We start from the raw sequence: 25,804 nt of genomic DNA on the forward strand, positions 1-25,804 counted from the left end.
AACCCTTTAGTAACAGTAGTCTCTTTGTCTATGTCAGCTGGACAGGATCCCTGAGAGCGGCTTCTTACTTCCCGACATTCCCAGCTCCTCTTTTGATTAGTCGGCCTGGCATCACTGTTGTGGTGTAAGGCACAAGTAGTGTCGCGCCACTCCGGCTAATCAGAAGAATAGCTGCGGATGCGGTTTGCACCATCTCTAGTTATTATCTGATATTAATTCTTCCCATATTTTCGTCTTCCTTCAGGGAAGGAACATAGAATCTCCCGATGCTTACATAGACGAGTAATATATGGAGAACATCTTGAGAGATTCACTTGATCAGATAGTAAATCAATTCTGAGCAGTGATTTATGTGTGAAAATGCACAGGCGTGCTGATATGATTAGTACGTTTCTGTCTTCCTACCTTTGCTTCCACTGACATTACAAATCACTTTGCAGCGTTTATTGCGAGACATGTCACTTATTTGGGACTTCATTGAGTTCGCCAGGTTGCGCTACCTTGCCGTACAAACATATAGAATTCAACAATCCTGCCTAAATGTTACATGCTATATATAACCACAACATGTATCTTGCTCTTATTACACAACGTCACATATTGAAAGCTGTGCCCCTGTATATCTAGATTGATAGACCTAGCCTTGCATTAGAATAACTAGCATGAAATGCCATAACAAGCAATATTAATTAAGGAGCCGCAACCGTGTGACACGTAGAATGGATGTGTTGGATACGGCTTCATGCCAGGAATGCATTATCCGGAAATCACTATTTACCGATGGCTTTTGCTGTAAATTAACGGTTCGGGATGCTGCGCATAGACTATAGATTTTACTTAATAAGCTGATCGTTAAAGGTGTACAGGCTAAATTATAAAGAGTGCAGATCTTGGAAGGGCAAACGGTTTGTGGGGAATTTACAATATTAATATTCTGTATTTCTATTATTTTATGTTATGACGTCAAAACTAAATTAATCAAGGATCTATATTTGGATCTTCTGCGTAAGAAGTGAGTTCTTGATTTTTATTTTATAAGTGTTTTATTTAAAGGGTTTTCCCCATGAGCAACATTTATCCCCTATCCATATACAGCGGGGGAAAATAAGTATTTCATACACTGCCAATTTTGTAAGTTTTCCTACCTACAAATAATTGAGAAGTCTATAATTTTTATAATAGGTACACTTCAACTGTGGCAGTCAGAAAAAAACCCAGAAAATCACATTGAATGATTTTTACATAACTGATTTGTGTTTTAGGCATGAAATAAGTATTTGACACAATAGAAAAACAGAACTTACCCGTATATACTCGAATATAAGCCAACCGGAGTATTAGCCGAGACCCCTAATTTTGACAGAAAAAACTGGGAAGACTTAATGACTCGAGTATAAGCCTAGGGTGGAAAATGCAGCAGCTACTGGTAAACGTCAAAAATAAAAATAGATACCTATAAAAGTAAAATTAATGGAGACATCAGTAGGTTAAGTGTTTTTGAATATACATATTGAATCAGGAGCCCCATATAATGCTCAATACAGTTCATGATGGCCCCATAAGATGTTCCAAATTAAAATATGCCCCATATAATCCTGCACAAATGTTGATTATGACCCCATAAGATGCTCCATACCGACATTTGCTCCATATAATGCTGCACAAATGCCGATTATGGCCCCATAAGATGCTCCATAAAGATATTTGCCCCATAAAATGCTGCACAAATGCTGATTATGGTCCCATAAGATGCTCCATAGACACATTTGCCTCGTATAATGCTCCACAAATGCTGATTAGGGCCCCATTAGATGCTCCATAGAGACATTTGCCCCATATGCTGTGCTGCGATTAAAAAAAAATAAAAAATCGCATACTCACCTCTCGTTACTCAGGCCCCCGTCACTTGCTATAATCACCCTTCCCCGTTCCACCTTCAGGCGCCGCTGCGTCTTCTGCACTAACGTTCAGGCAGAGGGCGCACTAATCGCGTCCTCTGACCTGAGCGTCACTGCAGAGGATGCGGAAGACGGAACGGCGATGGAACGCGGACAGGTGAATATCGCGCAATGCCCTCGTTATACTTACCTGCTCCTGGCACGGTCCCTGCATGTCCCTGGTTCTCCGGGTGCCGGCAGCTTCTTCCTGTGTTGAGCGGTCACATGGTACCGCTGATTACAGTAATGAATATGCGGGTCCACCCCTATGGGAGTGGAGTCGGGTCCATATTCATTACTGTAATGAGCGGTACCATGTGACCGCTCAATGCTGGAAGAAGCTACCGGCGTCCAGAGAACCAGGGACGTACAGGGACCGCGCCAGGAGCAGGTGAGTATGATTAGACAGCTGCCGCTCTCCCTCCCCTGCCAATGACTCGAGTATAAGCCGAGAGGGGCAATTTCAGCCTAAAAAAATGAGCTGAAATTCTTGGCTTATAATCGAGTATGTACGGTAATATTTGGTACAAAAACCTTTGTTTGCAAGTACAGAGGTCAGATGTTTCCTGTAGTCCTTGACCAAGTTTAGACACACTGCAGCAGGGATTTTTGCCCACTGCTCCATACAGATCTTCTCCAGATCTTTCAGGTTTCAGGGCTGTTGCTGGGCAACATTGATTTTCAGCTCCCTCTAAAGATTTTCTATTGGGTTCAGGTCTAGAGACTGGCTAGGCCACTCCAGGACCTTGAAATGTTTCTAATGGAGCCCTGGCTGTGTGTTTCGGGTCATCGCCATGCTGGAAGGCCCAGCCACGATCCATCTTCAATGCTCATACTGAGGGAAGGAGGTTGTTGGCCAAAACCTCACGATACATGACCTCATCCATCCTCCCTTCAATATGGTGCAGTCATCCTGTCCCCTCTGTAGAAAAGCACTCCCAAAGTATGATATTTCCTCCTCTATGCTTCACGGTTGGGATGGTGTTCTTTGGGTTGTACTCATCCTTCTTCCTCTAAACACAGCGAGTGGAGTTGATACCAAAAAGTTCTATTTTGGTCTCATCTGATCACATGATCTTCTCCCATGCCACCTCTGGATCATCCAGATGGTCATTGGGGAACTTCAAACGAGCCTGGAAATATGCTAACGTGAGCATGGGGAGCTTGCATGCCCTGCAGGATTTTAATCCATGACGGCACACTGTGTTGCTAACAGTAATGTTTGAGACACCTGGTCATCTAATGGTTAGAAGGAGATCTGGAGAGATGTACAAGCCACAGTGTCTTGCACCCACTGTGAAATTTGGTGGAGGATCGGTGATGATCTGGGGATGCTTCAGCAAGGCTGGAATTGGGCAGGTTGTTCTTTCTTTGTGAAGGACGTATGAATCAAGCCGCATACAAGGTTATCCTGGAAAAACAGTTGGTTCCTTCTGCTCAGGCAATGTTTCCCAGGACTGGTTTTTCGAGCAGGACAATGTGCCATGCCACCCAGCTAGGTCAATCAAGGTGTGGATGAAGGACCACCACATCAAATCCCTGTAATGGCCAGCCCAATCTCCAGACCTGAAACCCATTGAAAACCTCTGGAATGTAATCAAGAGGAAGATGGATAGTCACAAGCCATCAAACAAAGAACTGCTTAAATTTTTGTACCAGGAGAGGCATAAGGTCACCCAAAAGCAGTGTGAAAGACTGGTAGAAAGCATGCCAAGAAACATGAAAGCTGTGACTAAAAACCATGGTTATTCCACAAAATTTTGATTTCTGAACTCTTCCGGAGTTAAAACATTAATATTGTTTCTAAATGATTATGAACTTGTTTTTTTTTTTTGCATTATTTGAGGTCTACAAGCACTTCATTTTTTGTTATTTTGACCATTTCTCATTTTCAGAAAATAACTACAAAATTTATTGCTTGAAAATTCGGAGACAAGTCAGAATTTTGTAGAATAAAAGAACAATTTACCGTATATACTCGAGTATAAGCCAAGATTTTCAGCCCACTCGGCTTATACTCGAGTCATACCCGAGGTCGGCAGGGGAGGGGAAGGGGGGGCTGTGTAATTATACTTACCTGCTCCCGGCGCGGTCCCTGAACGTCCCTGCTTCTTCCAGCGCTGCAGCTTCTTCCTGTACTGAGGGGTCACATGGTACCGCTCATTACAGAAATGAATATACGGCTCCACCTCCCACAGAGGTGGAGCCGCATATTCATTACTGTATGAGCGGTAACGGTGACCGCTCAATACAGGAAGAAGATGCAGCGGTGAAAGAAGCAGGGACGCAGCGCCAGGAGCAGGTAAGTATACGGGGAGGTGGAGCGCAGCTCTGCGCGATATTTACCTGCTCCTCGCTCTGGTGCGGCTCCGTCTTCAGCGTCCTCTGGCAGTGACGCTCAGGTCAGAGGGCGCGGTGACGTAGTCAGTGCGCGCCCTCTGCTGAACGTCAGTGCCGAAGACGGAGCCGCACGAGGAGCAGGTAAAAGTGTCGGGGTCCTGAGAGGTGAGTATGTGATTTTTTTTTTTTTTTTATGGGAGCAAAAGCAAATGGGGCAAGTGGCTGTGCGGAGCATCTGTATGGGGCCATAACACTTGTGCAGCACTATATGGGGCAAGTGGCTGTACGGAGCACTATAATAGGGCCATAACACTTGTGCAGCACTATAAGGGGCAAGTGGCTGTGCGGAGCATCTTATAGGGCCATAAGACTTGTGCAGCACTATAAGGGGCCAGTGGCTGTGCGGAGCATCTTATGGGGCCATAACACTTGTGCAGCACTATATGGGCCAGTGGCTGTGCGGAGCATCTTATAGGGCCATAACACTTGTGCAGCACTATAAGGGGCCAGTGGCTGTGCGGAGCATCTTATGGGGCCATAACACTTGTGCAGCACTAGAAGGAGCAAGTGGCTGTGCGGAGCATCTGTATGGGGCCATAACACTTGTGCAGCATTATAAGGGGCAAGTGGCTGTGCGGAGCATCTGTATGGGGCCATAACACTTGTGCAGCACTATATGGAGCAAATGGCTGTACGGAGCATCTGTTTGGGGCCATAACACTTGTGCAGCACTATATGGGGCAAGTGGCTGTGCGGAGCATCTGTATGGGGCCATAACACTTGTGCAGCACTATATGGGGCAAATGGCTGTGCGGAGCATCTTATGGGGCCATAACACTTGTGCAGCACTATAAGGGGCAAGTGGCTGTGCGGAGCATCTTATGGGGCCATAACACTTGTGCAGCACTATAAGGGGCAAGTGGCTGTGCGGAGCATCTGTATGGGGCCATAACACTTGTGCAGCACTATAAGGGGCAAGTGGCTGTGCGGAGCATCTTATGGGGCCAAAACACTTGTGAAGCACTATATGGGGCAAGTGGCTGTGCGGAGCATCTTATGGAGCCATAACACATGTGCAGCACTATATGGGGCAAGTGGCTGTGCGGAGCATCTTATGGGGCCATAACACTTGTGCAGCACTATAAGGGGCAAGTGGCTGTGCGGAGCATCTTATGGGGCCATAACACTTGTGCAGCATTATATGGGGCAAGTGGCTGTTCGGAGCATCTGTATGGGGCCATAACACTTGTGCAGCACTATAAGGGGCAAGTGGCTGTGCGGAGCATCTTATGGGGCCATAACACTTGTGCAGCATTATAAGGGGCAAGTGGCTGTGCGGAGCATCTTATGGGGCCAAAACACTTGTGAAGCACTATATGGGGCAAGTGGCTGTGCGGAGCATCTTATGGGGCCACAACACTTGTGCAGAATTATAAGGGGCAAGTGGCTGTGCGGAGCATGTTATGGGGCCATAACACTTGTGCAGCACTATATGGGGCAAGTGGCTGTGCGGAGCATCTGTATGGGGCCATAACACTTGTGCGGCACTATAAGGGGCAAGTGGCTGTGCGGAGCATCTTATATAGTTACATAGTTATTAAGGTTGAAGGAAGACTATAAGTCCATCTAGTTCAACCCATAGCCTAACCTAACATACCCTAACATGTTGATCCAGAGGAAGGCAAAAAAACCCATGTGGCAAAGAGTAAGCTCCACATTGGGGAAAAAAATTCCTTCCCGACTCCACATACGGCAATCAGACTAGTTCCCTGGATCAACGCCCTATCAAGGAATCTAGTGTATATACCCTGTAACATTATACTTTTCCAGAAAGGTATCCAGTCCCCTCATAAATTTAAGTAATGAATCACTCATTACAACATCATACGGCAGAGAGTTCCATAGTCTCACTGCTCTTACAGTAAAGAACCCGCGTCTGTTATTATGCTTAAACCTTTTTTCCTCCAAACGCAGAGGATGCCCCCTTGTCCCTGTCTCAGGTCTATGATTAAAAAGATCATCAGAAAGGTCTTTGTACTGTCCCCTCATATCTTTATACATTAACATAAGATCACCCCTTAGTCTTCATTTTTCCAAACTAAATAGCCCCAAGTGTATTAACCTATCTTGGTATTGCAGACCCCCCAGTCCTCTAATAACCTTGGTCGCTCTTCTCTGCACCCGCTCCAGTTCAGCTATGTCTTTCTTATATACCAGAGACCAGAACTGTGCACAGTATTCTAAGTGTGGTCGAACTAGTGACATGTATAGAGGTAAAATTATGTTCTCCTCATGAGCATCTATGCCTCTTTTAATGCATCCCATTATTTTATTTGCCTTTGTAGCAGCTGCCTGACACTGGCCACTGAATATGAGTTTGTCATCCACCCATACACCCAGGTCTTTTTCATTGACGGTTTTGCCCAGAGTTTTAGAATTAAGCACATAATTATACATCTTATTACTTCTACCCAAGTGCATGACCTTACATTTATCCCCATTAAAGCTCATTTGCCATTTATCAGCCCAAGCTTCTAGTTTACATAAATCATCCTGTAATATAAAATTGTCCTCTTCTGTATTGATTACCCTGCAGAGTTTAGTGTCATCTGCAAATATTGAAATTCTACTCTGAATGCCCCCTACAAGGTCATTAATAAATATGTTAAAAAGAAGAGTGCCCAATACTGACCCCTGTGGTACCCCACTGCTAACCGCCACCCAGTCCGAGTGTGCTCCATTAATAACCACCCTTTGTTTCCTATCCCTGAGCCATCTCTCAACCCACTTGCACATATTTTCCCCTATCCCCATTATTCTCATTTTATGTATCAACCTTTTGTGTGGCACCGTATCAATAGCTTTTGAAAAGTCCATATACACTACATCCACTGGGTTCCCTTGGTCCAATCCGGAACTTACCTCTTCATAGAAGCTGATCAAATTAGTCTGACATGAATGGTCCCTAGTAAACCCATGCTGATACTGGGTCATGAGGTTATTCCTCTTCAGACACTCCAGTATAGCATCCCTTAGAATGCCCTCCAGGATTTTACCCACAGTAGAGGTTAAGCTTACTGTCCTATAATTTCCGAGTTCAGTTTTTGTCCCCTTTTTGAATATTGGCACCACATTTGCTATACGCCAGTCCTGTGGCACAGACCCTGTTATTATGGAGTCTTTAAAGATTAAAAATAATGGTCTATCAATGACTGTACTTAATTCCTGCAGTACCCGAGGGTGTATCCCATCCGGGCCCGGAGATTTGTCAATTTTAGTGATTTTTAGACGCCGCCGCACTTCCTGCTGGGTTAAGCAGGTGACATTTAATTGGGAATTTTCATCACTAGTCATTTTGTCTGCCATGGGATTTTCCTGTGTAAATACTGATGAAAAAAAGTCATTTAGCATATTGGCTTTTTCCTCATCCTCATCCACCATTTCACCCAGACTATTTTTAAGGGGGCCAACACTATCATTTTTTAGTTTCTTACTATTTATGTAGTTAAAGAATATTTTAGGATTATTTTTACTCTCTCTGGCAATGAGTCTCTCTGTCTCAATCTTTGCTGCCTTAATTTGCTTTTTCCAGAATTTATTTAATTTTTTGTATTTATTTAATGCCTCCTCACTACCTATTTCCTTTAATTCTCTAAATGCTTTCTTTTTGTCACTTATTACGCCCCTTACAGCTCTATTTAGCCATATTGGTTTCCTCCTATTTCTAGTATGTTTATTCCCATACGGTATATACTGTGCACAGGTCCTATCCAGGATGCTAATAAACGTCTCCCATTTTCTTTGTGTATTTTTGTGTCTCAGGATATCGTCCCAGTTAATTGCACCAAGATCCTCTCTCATCCGTTGGAAATTTGCCCTCTTGAAATTTATGAAATTTAGTGTCCTTGTAACCCCCTCTATTACACATCTTTTTAAAGGATACATGAAAACTTATTATTTTGTGATGGGGCCATAACACTTGTGCAGCACTATATAGGGCAAATATCTCTATGGAGCATCTTATGGGCCCTTATTATCCTTTATGCAGGATTATATGGGGCATATTTTAACCCCTTTCTGCCATTAGACGTACTATTGCGTCCATGTGGGGTGGGCTTTACTTCCCAAGGACGCAATAGTATGTCATATGCGATCGGCAGCGCTCACGGGGGGAGCGCCGCCGATCGCGGCCGGGTGTCAGCTGTTTATCGCAGCTGACATCCGGCACTATGTGCCAGGAGCGGTCACGGACCGCCCCCGGCACATTAACCCCCAGCACACCGCGATCAAAGATGATCGCGATGTGCCGGCGGTACAGGGAAGCACCGCGCAGGGAGGGGGCTCCCTGCGGGCTTCCCTGAGCCCCCCGCAGCAACGCGATGTGATCGCGTTGCTGCGAGGGTCTCACCTCCCTCCCTGCTCCCTCCAGCCCCGGATCCAAGATGGCCGCGGATCCGGGTCCTGCAGGGAGGGAGGTGGCTTCACAGAGCCTGCTCAGAGCAGGCACTGTGAAGCAGCCTGCACTGCTATCAGATCGGTGATCTGACAGAGTGCTGTGCAAACTGTCAGATCACTGATCTGTGATGTCCCCCCCTGGGACAAAGTAAAAAAGTTAAAAAAAAAAAATTTCAAATGTGTAAAAAAAAAATAAAAAAAAATATTCCAAAATAATGAAAAAAAAAATAAACATATTATTCCCATAAATACATTTCTTTATCTAAATAAAAAAAAAAAAACAATAAAAGTACACATATTTAGTATCGCCGCGTCCGTAACGGCCCGACCTATAAAACTGGCCCACTAGTTAACCCCTTCAGTAAACACCGTAAGAAAAAAAAAAAAAAAACGAGGCAAAAAACAACGCTTTATTATCATACCGCCGAACAAAAAGTGGAATAACACGCGATCAAAAAGACAGATATAACTAACCATGGTACCTCTGAAAACGTCATCTTGTCCCGCAAAAAACGAGCCGCCATACAGCATCATCAGCAATAAAATAAAAAAGTTATAGTCCTGAGAATAAAGCGATGCAAAAATAATTATTTTTTCTATAAAATAGTTTTTATCGTATAAAAGCGCCAAAACATAAAAAAATGATATAAATGAGGTGTCGCTGTAATCGTACTGACCCGAAGAATAAAACTGCTTCATCAATTTTACCAAACGCGGAACGGTATAAACGCCTCCCCCAAAAGAAATTCATGAATAGCTGGTTTTTGGTCATTCTGCCTCACAAAAATCGGAATAAAAAGCGATCAAAAAATGTCACGTGCCCGAAAATGTTACCAATAAAAACATCAACTCGTCCCGCAAAAAACAAGACCTCACATGACTCTGTGGACCAAAATATAGAAAAATTATAGCTCTCAAAATGTGGTAACGCAAAAAATATTTTTTGCAATAAAAAGCGTCTTTCAGTGTGTGACGGCTGCCAATCATAAAAATCCGCTAAAAAACCCGCTATAAAAGTAAATCAAACCCCCCTTCATCACCCCCTTAGTTAGGGAAAAATTAAAAAAATGTATTTATTTCCATTTTCCCATTAGGGCTAGGGTTAGAGTTAGGGCTAGGGTTAGGGCTAGGGTTAGGGCTAGGGTTAGGGCTAGGGTTAGGGCTAGGGTTAGGGCTAGGGTTAGGGCTAGGGCTAGGCCTAGGGTTAGGGCTAGGGTTAGGGCTAGGGATAGGGCTAGGGTTAGGGCTAGGGTTAGGATTAGGGTTAGGGCTAGGGTTAGGGCTAGGGCTACAGTTTGGGTTGGGGCTAAAGTTACAGTTAGGGTTTAGATTACATTTACGGTTGGGAATAGGGTTGGGATTAGGGTTAGGGGTGTGTCAGGGTTAGAGGTGTGGTTAGGGTTACTGTTGGGATTAGGGTTAGGGATGTGTTTGGATTAGGGTTTCAGTTATAATTGGGGGGTTTCCACTGTTTAGGCACATCAGGGGCTCTCCAAACGCGACATGGCGTCCGATCTCAATTCCAGCCAATTCTGCGTTGAAAAAGTAAAACAGTGCTTCTTCCCTTCCGAGCTCTCCCGTGTGCCCAAACAGGGGTTTACCCCAACATATGGGGTATCAGCGTACTCAGGACAAATAGGACAACAACTTTTGGGGTCAAATTTCTCCTGCTACCCTTGGGAAAATACAAAACTCGGGGCTAAAACATATTTTTTGTGGGAAAAAAAAAGATTTTTTATTTTCACGGCTCTGCGTTATAAACTGTAGTGAAACACTTGGGGGTTCAAAGTTCTCACAACACATCTAGATTAGTTCCCTGGGGGGTCTAGTTTCCAATATGGGGTCACTTGTGGGGGGTTTCTACTGTTTAGGTACATTAGGGGTTCTGCAAACGCAATGTGACGTCTGCAGACCATTCCATCTAAGTCTGCATTCCAAATGGCGCTCCTTCCCTTCAGAGCTCTGCCATGCGCTCAAACGTTGGTTTCCCCCAACATACGGGGTATCAGCGTACTCAGGACAAATTGGACAACAACTTTTGGGGTCGAATTTCTCCTTTTACCCTCGGGAAAATACAAAACTGGGGGCTAAAAAATAATTTTGGGGGGAAAGATTTTTTTTTTTAATTTTCACGGCTCTGCGTTACAAACTGTAGTGAAACACTTGGGGGTTCAAAGCTATCACAACACATCTAGATGAGTTCCTTAGGGGGTCTAGTTTCCAAAATGGTGTCACTTGTGGGAGGTTTCTACTGTTTAGGTACATTAGGGGCTCTGCAAATGCAATGTGACACCTGCAGACCATTCCATCTAAGTCCTCATTCCAAATGGAGCTCCTTCCCTTCCGAGCCCTCCCATGCGCCCAAACAGTGGTTCCCCCCCACATATGGGGTATCAGCGCACTCAGGACAAATTGGACAACAAATTGTGGGGTCGAATTTCTCCTGTTACCCTCGGGAAAATACAAAACTGGGGGCTAAAAAATAATTTTTGTGGGAAAAAATTTTTGTTTTATTTTTACGGCTCTCCATTATAAACTTCTGTGAAGCCCTTGGTGGGTCAAAGCGCTCAGCACACATCTAGATAAGTTCCTAAGGGGGTCTACTTTCCAAAATGGTGTCACTTGTGGGGGGTTTCTACTGTTTAGGTACATTAGGGGCTCTGCAAACGCAATGTGACACCTGCAGACCATTCCATCTAAGTCTGCATTCAAATGGCACTCCTTCCCTTCTGAGCCCTCCCATGTGCCCAAACAGTGGTTCCCCCCACATATGGTGTTTCATCGCACTCAGGACAAATTGGGCAACAAATTTTGGGGTCCAATTTCTCCTGTTACCCTCAGGAAAATACAAAACTGGGGGCTAAAAAAATAATTTTTGTGGGAAAAAAATTTTGTTTTATTTTTACGGCTTTGCATTATAAACTTCTGTGAAGCACTTGGTAAGTCAAAGTGCTCACCACACCTCTAGATAAGTTCCTTAGGGGGTCTACTTTCCAAAATGGTGTCACTTGTGGGGGGTTTCAATGTTTAGGCACATCAGTGGCTCTTCAAACGCAACATGACGTCCCATCTCAATTCCTGTCAATTTTGCATTGAAAAGTCAAACGGCGCTCCTTCCCTTCCGAGCTCTCCCATCCGCCCAAACAGTGGTTTACCCCCACATATGGGCTATCAGCGTACTCAGGACAAATTGTACAACAACTTTTGGGGTCCAATTTCTTCTCTTACCCTTGGGAAAATAAAAAATTGGGGGCGAAAAGATAATTTTTGTGAAAAAATATGATTTTTTATTTTTACGGTTCTACATTATAAACGTCTGTGAAGCACTTGTTGGGTCAAAGTGCTCACCACACCTCTAGATAAGTTCCTTAGGGGGTCTACTTTCCAAAATGGTGTCACTTGTGGGGGGTTTCAATGTTTAGCCACATCAGGGGCTCTCCAAACGAAACATGGCGTCCCATCTCAATTCCAGTCAATTTTGCATTGAAAAGTCAAATGGCACTCCTTCGCTTCCGAGCTCTGCCATGCGCCCAAACAGTGGTTTACCCCCACATGTGGGGTATTGGCATACTCAGGACAAATTGTACAACAATGTTTGGGGTCCATTTTCTCCTGTTACCCTTGGTAAAATAAAACAAATTGGAGCTGAATTAAATTTTTTGTGAAAAAAAGTTAAATGTTCATTTTTATTTAAACATTCAAAAAATTCCTGTGAAGCACCAGAAGGGTTAATAAACTTCTTGAATATGGTTTTGAGCACCTTGAGGGGTGTAGTTTTTAGAATGGTGTCACACTTGGGTATTTTCTATCATATAGACCCCTCAAAATGACTTCAAATGAGATGTGGTAAAATAAAATGGTGTTGTAGAAATGAGAAATTGCTGGTCAACTTTTAACCCTTATAACTCCCTAACAAAAAAAAATTTTGGTTCTAAAATTGTGCTGATGTAAAGTAGACATGTGGGAAATGTTACTTATTAAGTATTTTGTGTGACATATCTCTGTGATTTAATTGCATAAAAATTCAAAGTTGGAAAATTGCGAAATTTTCATAATTTTCGCCAAATTTCCGTTTTTTTCACAAATGAACGCAGGTACTATCAAATAATTTTTACCATTGTCATGAAGTACAATATGTCACGAGAAAACAGTGTCAGAATCACCAGGATCCATTGAAGCGTTCCAGAGTTATAACCTCATAAAGGGACAGTGGTCAGAATTGTAAAAATTGGCCCGGTCATTAACGTGCAAACCACCCTTGGGGGTAAAGGGGTTAATATGGAGCACCTAATGGGGCCCATCAAACTTTATGGAGCATTATATGGGGCTCCTGATTCAATATGGATATTCAAAAACACTTAACCTACTGATGTCTCAATTAATTTTACTTTTATTGGTATCTATTTTTACTTTTGAAATTTACCGGTAGCTGCTGCATTTTCCACCCTAGGCAGTTTTTTTGTGGCAAAATTAGGGGGGTCGGCTTATACTCGGGTTGGCTTATACTCGAGTATATACGGTACATTTTACTCAAATATATACCTATAAAGGGAAAAATCAGACAAACTGAAAATTTTGCAGTGGTCTCCTAATTTTTGCCAGAGCTGTAAAAGGTTTTTATGGGTGATACATGGGGAGTCAGGGGGGGTTACAGAAGTATTTAGGGAATGCATAGCAGACACTGAATAAAATGATATTTTTAGCTGGTAGGAGAGAAAAGTGGTGACTAGTGATGAACGAATATACTCGTTACTCGAGATTTCCCGAGCATGCTCAGGTGACCTCCGAGTATTTTTTAGTGCTCGGAGATTTAGTTTTCCTCACCTCAGCTGAATGATTTCCATCTGTTAGACAGCTTGATTACATGTGGGGATTCCCTAGCAACCAGGCAACCCCCACATGTACTTATGCTGGCTAACAGATGTTTGAGAACGTTCACATTATCTGACTGAAAGGTCACATTTTTGGATTTCCCTAACAAACAGTACGACTATACTTTGCAATTTGAAAAACAGTTCTAATTACCACCAATATACAGACTAGCTCTGGACATTGATATACAGAGTGCCTACCTACAGGAGGCACTGGGGCACCGTTCTTTTCTTCCTAGAGGAAAGAGGATTTGCAATGTACAGAATGATAATGAATTAGTCACATCTAGAATGTTAAAAATCCTATGTGCCTAAAAAAGAAAAATATAAATTGTTTTTTTTCCACCACTAAACCTTATGAAATGTGGCCTTCAAGTCTGAATCATCTTTACATCTCCCATGTCAATAGAATATAATAAAAATCTATGCACAAATAAGCTTGAGTATACAGAGCAGAACCCACAAACCTTTTCTTGCACGAAATCCATAATGTTCTTAAAATCCAAGTCATCATAATAATGTTTCAGTCCAGCTAGAATATTCGCATGTGCAAATTTTTTCATCTGTGAGATATAAATAAATAAATTAATATTTACTGGTTTATTACTAGGAGGTTGTTGTTAGTAATATTAATTTTAACCTATGACGCCCCTATTCTTGGTTGCAACTGTTCTCAAAGCTCATGATGACATGGGCACTTTTAAGTCACAAAAACCTTTTCTTCTAAAATAAAATTATGACAAAATGACTTCCATCGGCATCTAATAATTCCTTCCGATAATACAGAACATATATAATTCAGACGATGTCATGTGGACACACTCATCTCGTGGGCTTATACTTCCCATGTATAGATATCTTTACTCCTCTTCTAAAATACAACGAAGCCCAAACCCCCACCTGTCAGTCACCCTCAGGCTTGAGATTAGGTCATATCCTGAATTCGTCTGCTTATATTATTCATAAGTTTGCAGCTATTTTTACTCTGTCCTTCAGGGATAGAGTCTGCACTGCTTAGGACTGCAAAACTTTCATGGTGCGAGATGATCCTGAAATCCAGAAATGGATTTAGACCCAGTCCTGAGAATTACTGAGGTATGGAAAAAGATTTTGCTTCGAAGTGATAAAGGAAAAACAGCCTAAAATTGAGAAAAACTCTGAATGGCCACGTTATTAGGGACACCCAGTAGCACACTAAACTTTCAAGTCCGTACAATCAGGACTGAAGAAACTCATCATGACAAAGATTTCACTGGATGTTGAACTTGTTCTGGAGAAATACTGGCTCATGTGGACATGACAGCTTCTCAAAGTTGCAGTCAAAAACCTCAGCACCGAAAAAACTGTGGTTCTTTCCTCCAGCACATACACTTCAGGAGAAGCAGTGTCTGCCTTTCTTCCAGCTTCTCAGAGTTGCCGCAAACTAGAGGGACTGACGCTCTACTTGTCCCTAGAGATCCTTTATAGGGAACCTAATAAAACCGGCTTTGCATGATCCTGGAACCAATAAATCTAATATATAAAGCTGAATATGTGTGTGTGTGTGTATGTGTGTATGTATGTCCGGGATTGGCATCTGCACCGTCGCAGCTACAGCCACAAAATTTTGCACAGTCACACGTCTGGACCCCGAGAGCGTCATAGGCTATGTTGTGAGGTGAAATTTTAACCCCGCGCTTTCCAATTCACCAAACAATTTTGCCCCTATCTACATAATGGGAAAAAATGAAATGAAAAGTGTAGGAGGCAAATTGACAGCTGCCAGATGTGAACAAGGGGGACTTAAAGAATGAGAGCGATGGCGCCAAAGAGTATATACCGTACAGTTGCTAAGGTGGGGCCCCGACATGGGATACTCACCACACACGGGGATATGAACACACACAAAATGCGCCACACACTACCACGTGCTTGAACACATATACCACCCTCAGCACACATTTCACCACACATACACCAACCTCGCCACATAAAAGTCGAAACACAAAAGTCACCGCTCAAAACACGCCACGCGCAAAACTCGCCACATGCAAAAACTAGGCTCACGCAAAACTCGCCACAAGTGCAAAACTCACCTCATGGAAAACTCGCCACACGCAAAACTTGCACACGCGGAAAAATTGCCACATGAACAAAAGTTGCAACACATGCAAAAGTTGCCTCACACAAAACTTGCACATACTCAAAAGGCACCACACATAAACTCGCCATGCGCAAAACTCGCCATGTACAAAACTTGCTGCAGACAACTTGCTACACTAACCTGTCACATGCAACTCGACACACAAAAAGTTGCTACACGCATGTTGCCACACAAAACTCATCTCACAAAAGTCGCTACATGCATGTCGCCACACGCAACTCAACACACACAACTTGACACATGAAACTCGCCCTAAAACACACACACAAGTCTGGTATTATCCTTCAAAAATAAAAATCTGATTAATAAGCAGACAAACTACAAGAGCAACAAATGTACCATATAGGAAATACGGCAGCTGTCAGTCACATGACCTGTCTATTATGTGTATGTGTGAGCTAATATATACTGCCAGGGGGAGGGCTTCCTGTTGGCTGGGGATTTATCAGGCTGCCAATTTAGCTTACAAATACTGAGGTAAAAATACTGACCAAATAACGTGTGAACGAGGTCTAATACAGGAGGAGATGACACACAGGTATATACTATATACAGGAGCAGATGACACAGATATATACTATATACAGGAGAGATGACACACGTATATACTATATAGAGGAGGAGATGACATACAACTATAAACTATATACAGGAGGAGATGACACACAGGTATATACTATATACAGGAGCAGATGACCTACAAGTATGTACTATATAGAGGAGGAGATGACATACAGGTATATGCTATATATAGAAGATGACATACAGGTATATACAATATACAGGAGGAGATGACATACAGGTATATACTATATATAGAAGATGACATACAGGTATATACTATATACAGGGGAGATGACACAAAGCAGGTATATACTATATACAGGAGATGACATACAGGCGTATACTATATATAAGGGAGATGCAAACATGTATATACTGAGGTGAAAATGAGGGGTGTGAGGTGAAAATGAAAAGGTGTGAGTGCAAAATGAGAGGAGCGAGGGAAAATAGTGGAGTGATCGGAAAATGACAGATGTGAGGTCGAAATGACAAGTGTTAGGGGGGAATGAGAGGAGTGAGGGGGAAAATGAGAGGTGTGAGGGAGAAAATGAGAGATGTGAGGGGGAAAATGAAAGATGTGATTGGGAAAATAAGAGAAGTGAGGTGCTATAACTAACCACAGATATTTACTATGCCCAGGCAACGCCGGGCTCTTCAGCTAGTCTAATATATAAAGCTGAATGTGTGTGTGTATGTGTGTATGTATGTATGTATGTATGTATGTACCGTATGTCCGGGATTGGCATCTGCACCGTCGCAGCTACAGCCACAAAATTTTGCACAGTCACACGTCTGGACCCCGAGAGCGTCATAGGCTATGTTGTTAGGTCAAACTTTTACCCCGCGCGTTCCAATTCACCAAACAATTTTGCCCCTATCTACATAATGGGGAAAAAGTGAAAGGAAAAGTGTTGGAGGCAAATTGACAGCTGCCAGATGTGAACAAGGGGGACTTAAAGAGTGAGAGCGATGGCGCCAAAGAGTATATACCGTACAGCTGCTAAGGTGAGGCCCCGACATGGGATACTCACCACACACGGGGATATGAACACACACAAAAAATGCGCCACACACTACCATGTGCTTGAACACATATGCCACCCTCAGCACACATTTCACCACACATACACCAACCTCGCCACATAAAAGTCGAAACACAAAAGTCGCCGCTCAAAACTCACCACGCGAAAAACTCGCCACACGCAAAACCAGGCTCACGCAAAACTCGCCACACGCAAAACTTGCACACGTGGTAAAATTGCAACATGCACAAAAGTTGCAACACATGCAAAAATTGCCTCACACAAAACTTGCACATACTCAAAACGCACCACATAAAACTCGCCATGCGCAAAACTCGCCATGTACAAAACTTGCTGCAGACAACTTGCTACACTAACCTGTCACATGCAACTCGACACACAAAAAGTTGCTACACGCATGTTGCCACACAAAACTCATCTCACAAAAGTCGTTACATGCATGTCGCCACACGCAACTCAACACACACAACTTGACACATGAAACTCGCCCTAAAACACACACAAGTCTGGTATTATCCATCAAAAATAAAAATCTGATTAATAAGTAGACAAACTACAAGAGCAACAAATGTACCATATAGGAAATACGGCAGCTGTCAGTCACATGACCTGTCTATTATGTGTATGTGTGAGCTAATATATACTGCCAGGGGGAGGGCTTCCTGTTGGCTGGGGATTTATCAGGCTGCCAATTTAGCTTACAAATACTGAGGTAAAAATACTGACCAAATAACGTGTGAACGAGGTCTAATACAGGAGGAGATAACACACAGGTATATACTATATACAGGAGGAGATGACACAGATACAGTTAGGTCCATATATATTTGGACAGAGACAACATTTTTCTAATTTTGGTTATAGACATTACCACAATGAATTTTAAACAAAACAATTCAGATGCAGTTGAAGTTAAGACTTTCAGCTTTCATTTGAGGGTATCCACATTAAAATTGGATGAAGGGTTTAGGAGTTTCAGCTCCTTAACATGTGCCACCCTGTTTTTAATGGGACCAAAAGTAATTGGACAGATTCAATAATTGTAAATAAAATGTTCATTTTTAGTACTTGGTTGAAAACCCTTTGTTGGCAATGACTGCCTGAAGTCTTGAACTCATGGACATCACCAGACGCTGTTTTTCCTCCTTTTTGATGCTCGGCCAGGCCTTCACTGCGGTGGTTTTCAGTTGCTGTTTGTTTGTGGGCCTTTCTGTCTGAAGATTAGTCTTTAACAAGTGAAATGCATGCTCAATTGGGTTGAGATCAGGTGACTGACTTGGCTATTCAAGAATATTCCACTTCTTTGCTTTAATAAACTTCTGGGTTGCTTTGGCTTTATGTTTTGGGTCATTGTCCATCTGTAGTATTAAACGATGACCAATCAGTTTGGCTGCATTTGAGCACAGTATGTCTCTGAATACCTCATAATTCATTTGGCTGCTTCTGTCCTGTGTCACATCATCAATAAACACTAGTGACCCAGTGAAACTGGCAGCCATGCATGCCCAAGCCATCACACTGCCTCCGCCGTGTTTTACAGATGATGTGGTATGTTTTGGATCATGAGCTGTACCACGCCTTCGCCATACTTTTCTCTTTCCATCATTCTGGTAGAGGTCGATCTTGGTTTCATCTATCCAAAGAATGTTCTTCCAGAACTGTGCTGGCCTTTTTAGATGTTTTTTAACAAAGTCCAGTCTAGCCTTTTTATTCTTCATGCTTATGAGTGGCTTGCACCGTGCAGTGAACCCTCTGCATTTACTTTCATGCAGTCTTGTCTTTATGGTAGATTTGGATATTGATACGTCTATCTCCTGGAGAGTGTTGTTCACTTGGTTGGCTGTTGTGAAGGGGTTTCTGTTCACCATGGAGATTATTCTGCGAGCATCCCCTACTGTTGTCTTCCGTGGGCGCTGAGGTCTTTTTGCATTTATCAGTTCACCAGTGCTTTCTTTCCTTCTCAGGATGTACCAAACTGTAGATTTTGCCACTCCTAATATTGTAGCAATTTCTCAGATGGGTTTTTTCTGTTTTTTTGCAGCTTAAGGATGGCTTGTTTCATCTGCATGGAGAGCTCCTTTGACCGCATGTTTTCTTCACAGCAAAACCTTCCAAATGCAAGCACCACACCTCAAATCAACTCCAGGCCTTTTATCTGCTTAATTGAGAATGACATAACGAAGGGATTGCCCACACCTGTCCATGAAATAGCCTTGGAGTCAATTGTCCAATTACCGTATATACTCGAGTATAAGCCGAGATTTTCAGCCCAAATTTTTGGGCTGAAAGTGCCCCTCTCGGCTTATACTCGAGTCAAGGTGGGTGGCAGGGTCGGCGGGTGAGGGGGTGAGGGCGCTGAGGTATACTTACCTAGTCCCAGCGATCCTCGCACTGTCCCTGCCGTCCCACGGGCTTCTGTGCTGCAGTGTCTTCCCCTCTTCAGCAGTCACGTGGGACCGCTCATTAAAAAAATGAATAGGCGGCTCCACCTCCCATAGGGGCGGAGCCGCCTATTCATTCCTCTAATCAGCGGTGCCGGTGACCGCTGATAGAGAAAGAAGCTGCGGCACCGAAGACCAGGCAGAGTGACAGCGCGAGGATCGCCAGGACTAGGTAAGTATAGCATATTCACCTGTCCGCGTTCCAGCCGCCGGGCGTCGCTCCATCTTCCCGGCCGGCGCCTCCATCTTCCCGGCGTCTGCGCTCTGACTGTTCAGGTCAGAGGGCGCGATGACGCATATAGTGTGCGCGGCGCCCTCTGCCTGATCAGTCAGAGCAGAGACGCCGGGAAGATGGAGGCGCCGGAACGAGACGCTGGGAGCTGCAATCAAGGGAGGTGAGTATGTGTTTTTTTTTTTTATTGCAGCAGCAGCAGCGGCGGCAGAGATTTATGTGGAGCATCTATGGGGCACAATGAATGGTGCAGAGCACCGTATATGGGCACAGCTCTGTGGCACAATGAACGGTGCAGAGCACCGTATATGGGCACAGCTATGGGGCACAATGAACGGTGCAGAGCACCGTATATGGGCACAGCTATGGGGCACAATGAACGGTGCAGAGCACTGTATATGGGGCACAATGAACGGTGCAGAGCACTATATGGCACAGCTATGGGACAAAATGAACGGTGCAGAGCACAGTATGGGGCACAGATATGGGGCAAAATGAACGGTGCAGAGCACTATATGGCACAGCTATGGGGAAATAATGATCTATTTTTATTTTTGAAATTCACCGGTAAATGCTGCATTTCCACCCTAGGCTTATACTCAAGTCAATAAGTTTTCCCAGTTTTTTGTGGCAAAATTAGGGGGGTCGGCTTATACTCGGGTCGGCTTATACTCGAGTATATACGGTACTTTTGGTCCCTTTAAAAACAGGGTGGCAGATGTTAATGAGCTGAAACTCCTAAACCCTTCATCCAATTTTAACGTGGATACCCTCAAATGAAAGCTGAAAGTCTGATCTTCAACTGCATCGGTTTTATTTAAAATTCATTGTGGTAATGTCTATAACCAATATGAGAAAAATGTTGTCTCTGTCCAAATATATATGGACCTAACTGTATATACTATATACAGGAGAGATGGCACACGTATATACTATATAGAGGAGGAGATGACATACAGGTACATACTATATACAGGAGGAGATGACATACAGGTATAAACTATATACAGGAGGAGATGACACACAGGTATATACTATATACAGGAGCAGATGACCTACAAGTATGTACTATATACAGGAGGAGATGACATACAGGTATATGCTATATATAGAAGATGACATACAGGTATATACTATATACAGGAGGAGATGACATACAGGTATATACTATATATAGAAGGAGATGACATACAGGTATATACTATATATAGAAGATGACATACAGGTATATACTATATACAGGGGACATGACACACAGCAGGTATATACTATATACAGGGGAGATGACATACAGGTATATACTATATACAGGAGATGACATACAGGCGTATACTATATATAAGGGAGATGCAAACATGTATATACTGAGGTGAAAATGAGGGGTGTGAGGTGAAAATGAAAAGGTGTGAGTGCAAAATGAGAGGAGCGAGGGAAAATAGTGGAGTGATCGGAAAATGACAGATGTGAGGTCGAAATGACAAGTGTTTGGGGGGAATGAGAGGAGTGAGGGAGAAAATGAGAGGTGTGAGGGAGAAAATGAGAGATGTGAGGGGGAAAATGAAAGATGTGATTGGGAAAATAAGAGAAGTGAGGTGCTATAACTAACCACAGATATTTACTATGCCCAGGCAACGCCGGGCTCTTCAGCTAGTCTAATATATAAAGCTGAATGTGTGTGTGTATGTGTGTATGTATGTATGTATGTATGTATGTATGTATGTACGTACCGTATGTCCGGGATTGGCATCTGCACCGTCGCAGCTACAGCCACAAAATTTTGCACAGTCACACACCTGGACCCCGAGAGCGTCATAGGCTATGTTGTTAGGTCAAACTTTAACCCCGCGCGTTCCAATTCACCAAACAATTTTGCCCCTATCTACATAATGGGGAAAAAGTGAAAGGAAAAGTGTTGGAGGCAAATTGACAGCTGCCAGATGTGAACAAGGGGGACTTAAAGAGTGAGAGCGATGGCGCCAAAGAGTATATACCGTACAGCTGCTAAGGTGGGGCCCCGACATGGGATACTCACCACACACGGGGATATGAACACACACAAAAAATGCGCCACACACTACCATGTGCTTGAACACATATGCCACCCTCAGCACACATTTCACCACACATACACCAACCTCGCCACATAAAAGTCGAAACACAAAAGTCGCCGCTCAAAACTCACCACGCGAAAAACTCGCCACACGCAAAACCAGGCTCACGCAAAACTCGCCACACGCAAAACTTGCACACGTGGTAAAATTGCCACATGCACAAAAGTTGCAACACATGCAAAAATTGCCTCACACAAAACTTGCACATACTCAAAACGCACCACACGCAAAACTCGCCATGCGCAAAACTTGCTGCACACAACTTGCTACACTAACCTGTCACATGCAACTCGACACACAAAAAGTTGCTACACGCATGTCGCCACACAAAACTCATCTCACAAAAGTGGCTACATGCATAACGTGTGAACGCGGTCTAATACAGGAGGAGATGACACACAGATATATACTATATTGTTATGATCTGGTGGTAAGGACAATAATGGACCTGGTGGTTAAGAGCACACGGAATGACCTGATAGTTACTAATAATATAGGACGAGCTCTGAGACGTGGGAACTCTGCTGACCGCAATCCCTAATCCTATCACACACACTAGAAATAGCCGTGGATTGCTCCTAACGCTCCCTATGCAACTCGACACAGCCTAAGAAACTAGCTAGCCCTAGAGATAGAAAAATAAAGCTACCTTGCCTCAGAGAAATTCCCCAAAGGAAAAGGCAGCCCCCCACATATAATGACTGAGTAAAGATGAAAATTACAAACACAGAGATGAAATAGATTTAGCAAAGTGAGGCCCGACTTACTGAACAGACAGAGGGTAGGAAAGGTAACTTTGCGGTCAGCACAAAAAAACTACAAAAAGACCACGCAGAGGGCGCAAAAAGACCCTCCGCACCGACTCACGGTGCGGAGGTGCTCCCTCTGCGTCCCAGAGCTTCCAGCAAGCAAGACAAAAATCAAAATAGCAAGCTGGACAGAAAAATAGCAAACCAGAGAAAAACAAGCAGGAACTTAGCTTCTGCTGGGAAGACAGGTCACAAGAACGATCCAGGAGAGAACTAGACCAATACTGGAACATTGACAGGTGGCATGGAGCAATGATCTAAATGGAGTTAAATAGAGCAGCCAGCTAACGAATTAACCTCGTCACCTGTGGAAGGAAACTCAGAAGCCGCAGCCCCACTCACAACCACCAGAGGAAGCCCATGGACAGAACCAGCCGAAGTACCATTCATGACCACAGGAGGGAGCCTGACAACAGAATTCACAACACTATATACAGGAGGAGATGACACACAGGTATATACTATATACAGGAGAGATGACACACAGGTATATACTATATACAGGAGGAGATGACACACAGGTATATACTATATACAAGAGCAGATGACACACAGGTATATACTATATACAGGAGCAGATGACTTACAGGTATATACTATATAAAGGAGGAGATGACACACGTATATACTATATACAGGAGGAGATGACACACAGGTATATACTATATACAGGAGGAGATGACACATGTACATACTATATACAGGAGGAGATGACACACACGTATATACTATATACAGGGGAGATGACACACAGGTATATACTATATACAGGAGGAGATGACATACAGGTATATACTATATACAGGAGGACATGACACAGTTATATACTATATACAGGAGGAGATGACATACAGGTATATACTATATGCCTCGACATCATCATTGTAGTGTGATGCATACATGTCAGCCCAGGTAATCAAAAGAAAAGCCAGGAATGCTGTAAGAGGAAATTCGCAGGTCTCCTGTCCAGAGTCAGCAGAATACTGTCCTGGCTAACGGCTCGGAGTCCTGCAAATCGATTTTCCCATCTCTACTGTTAACATTTAACAGGAAAGTTTAATCGATTTATAGTGTGAAATTCAAAACTATTCTTGACATCTTCCTGTATTCCTTTAATCAGGAGCTGATTATATCCACGAGCTCCTGGATGGATGTTTTTCTCCAGTCACAGTGTTTTTATGAACAATTATCACACCTTCCAAACATTCTTGGTCATCCCATTAAGATAGTACTGACAAATAGTGTAGCAATGAGAATGTATAACAACACTTCTACAGTAATGATGAGCGAGTATACTCGTTGCTCCGGTGGTCTCCGAGTATTTGTTAGTGCTCGGAGATTTAGTTTTCCTCGCCTCAGCTGCATGATTTGTGGCTGCTGGACAGGCTGAATACATGAGGGGATTCCCTAACAAACTGGCAACCCCCACATGTACTCAGCCTGGCTAGCAGCTGTAAATCATACATCTGAGGCAAGGAAAACTAAATGTCTGAGCACTACAAAATACTCGCAGATCACCAGAGCGTGCTCTGGAAAACCCGAGCAATGAGTATATTCGCTCATCACTACTCTACAGTAAAATATATGTTGTCTTCACCGAAGTTCTCGCAGCACAGTGGCTCAGTGGTTAGCATTGTTGCTTTGGAGCACTGGGATTCTGAATTCAAATCCCACCAAGGTCAACATCTGCAATGAATTTATATGTTCTCCCCGAGTTGGCCTGGGTTTCATCTGGGTTTTTTGGTTTCTTCCCATATTCCAAAGACATACTGGTATGTAAATTGTAGTCCCCAATGGGGACAGCGATGATACTGTCTGTGAAACGCTGCGGAATACGATGGCGCTATATCAGCAAAGTATAATACTAATAGTGTATCAGAGTCATCCCAGTGTCCATACTGTCGGACAAACAGAATGGCAAATCTCACTTAGGGGTAATTCAAGACGTGTTTCAGAAGCCAATTTTTAAACAGAAGCCTGTTGCAGTAAGATTGGCTAAATTCAGTAAAAGGCGCATCTCATAAAATAATTGCCACATTGATCTATTTCTCCCTAAAGACCCATTTCCACAGGCCGATAATTGGCGATCAGCGTTCAACTTCAGAAGAATGCTCGCTCCAGTTAATTTGTCTGAATAAAAATGTTGATAATCAGGTGACAAAACACTTGTTCTTCGGCTGATAGATTCGCTTATTCACAGATATCATGATCATCAGATTGTCCCATGTAAGATGGGCATGTGCCAAGGTCTAGGGTCGCATTCATTAGGGAACAATGGCGCTCCTTGTTGGACAAGGAAAGAGCTTTCCACCAACAGCGCTGACGATCCTCCTGGAAATCAGCATCAGATCTTTGTCATTTTAGATGATCAGTTTTTTGTTGATTGGTTACACAGTAATAGAAAAACAATCTAAAGTGATTACAGAATTTGTGTGCTATTGACAGCAGTGTTTTTTTTTTTAATTAACAGGATTTTTTTGTCTCTAGACAAATTTCAGCAGTCACTGTATGCAATTGTAGATTGCCAAGTCATGTGACCATCCACTCGGTATGGGAATCGTAGCAGTGTGCCCATTGCACACTATCATGATTTGGCAACATGCAGTAACAGAGTGGGAACAAAAATTTGTCTAGAGCCCAAAAAACCCCTCTAATACCAAAAAAGTTCTTGACAGACCCCAAACAAATATGAACAGCGCTTGGTGAAATAAAGCAAAAAAGGACGACATAGAAATCTTATCACATCTGCAACCAACCACGAAAACAAATTAGTTATAGGTAACCATATCACAATGGGCGATATTTAATTAATGATATGAGCTGTAATTAATGTGACTTCCTCGCTGAACAAATAAATC

General features: G+C 43.2%; 1 protein-coding gene across 2 annotated transcripts in view; it reads right to left on the reverse strand.

Moving 5' to 3' along the window:
• LOC138676860 (tetraspanin-15-like) overlaps positions 1 to 25,804 on the reverse strand; it is a 284,359-nt gene that overhangs the window by 144,337 nt on the left and 114,218 nt on the right. For both annotated transcript variants that reach the window (XM_069766526.1, XM_069766525.1), the window contains exon 4: positions 14,071 to 14,166. In XM_069766526.1, the coding sequence (XP_069622627.1) occupies positions 14,071 to 14,166 (96 nt within the window). The remainder of the gene's footprint in view (positions 1 to 14,070; positions 14,167 to 25,804) is intronic.

Source organism: Ranitomeya imitator, chromosome 4 (assembly GCF_032444005.1).
Source record: "Ranitomeya imitator isolate aRanImi1 chromosome 4, aRanImi1.pri, whole genome shotgun sequence".
Classification (NCBI taxonomy): Eukaryota; Metazoa; Chordata; class Amphibia; order Anura; family Dendrobatidae; genus Ranitomeya; species Ranitomeya imitator.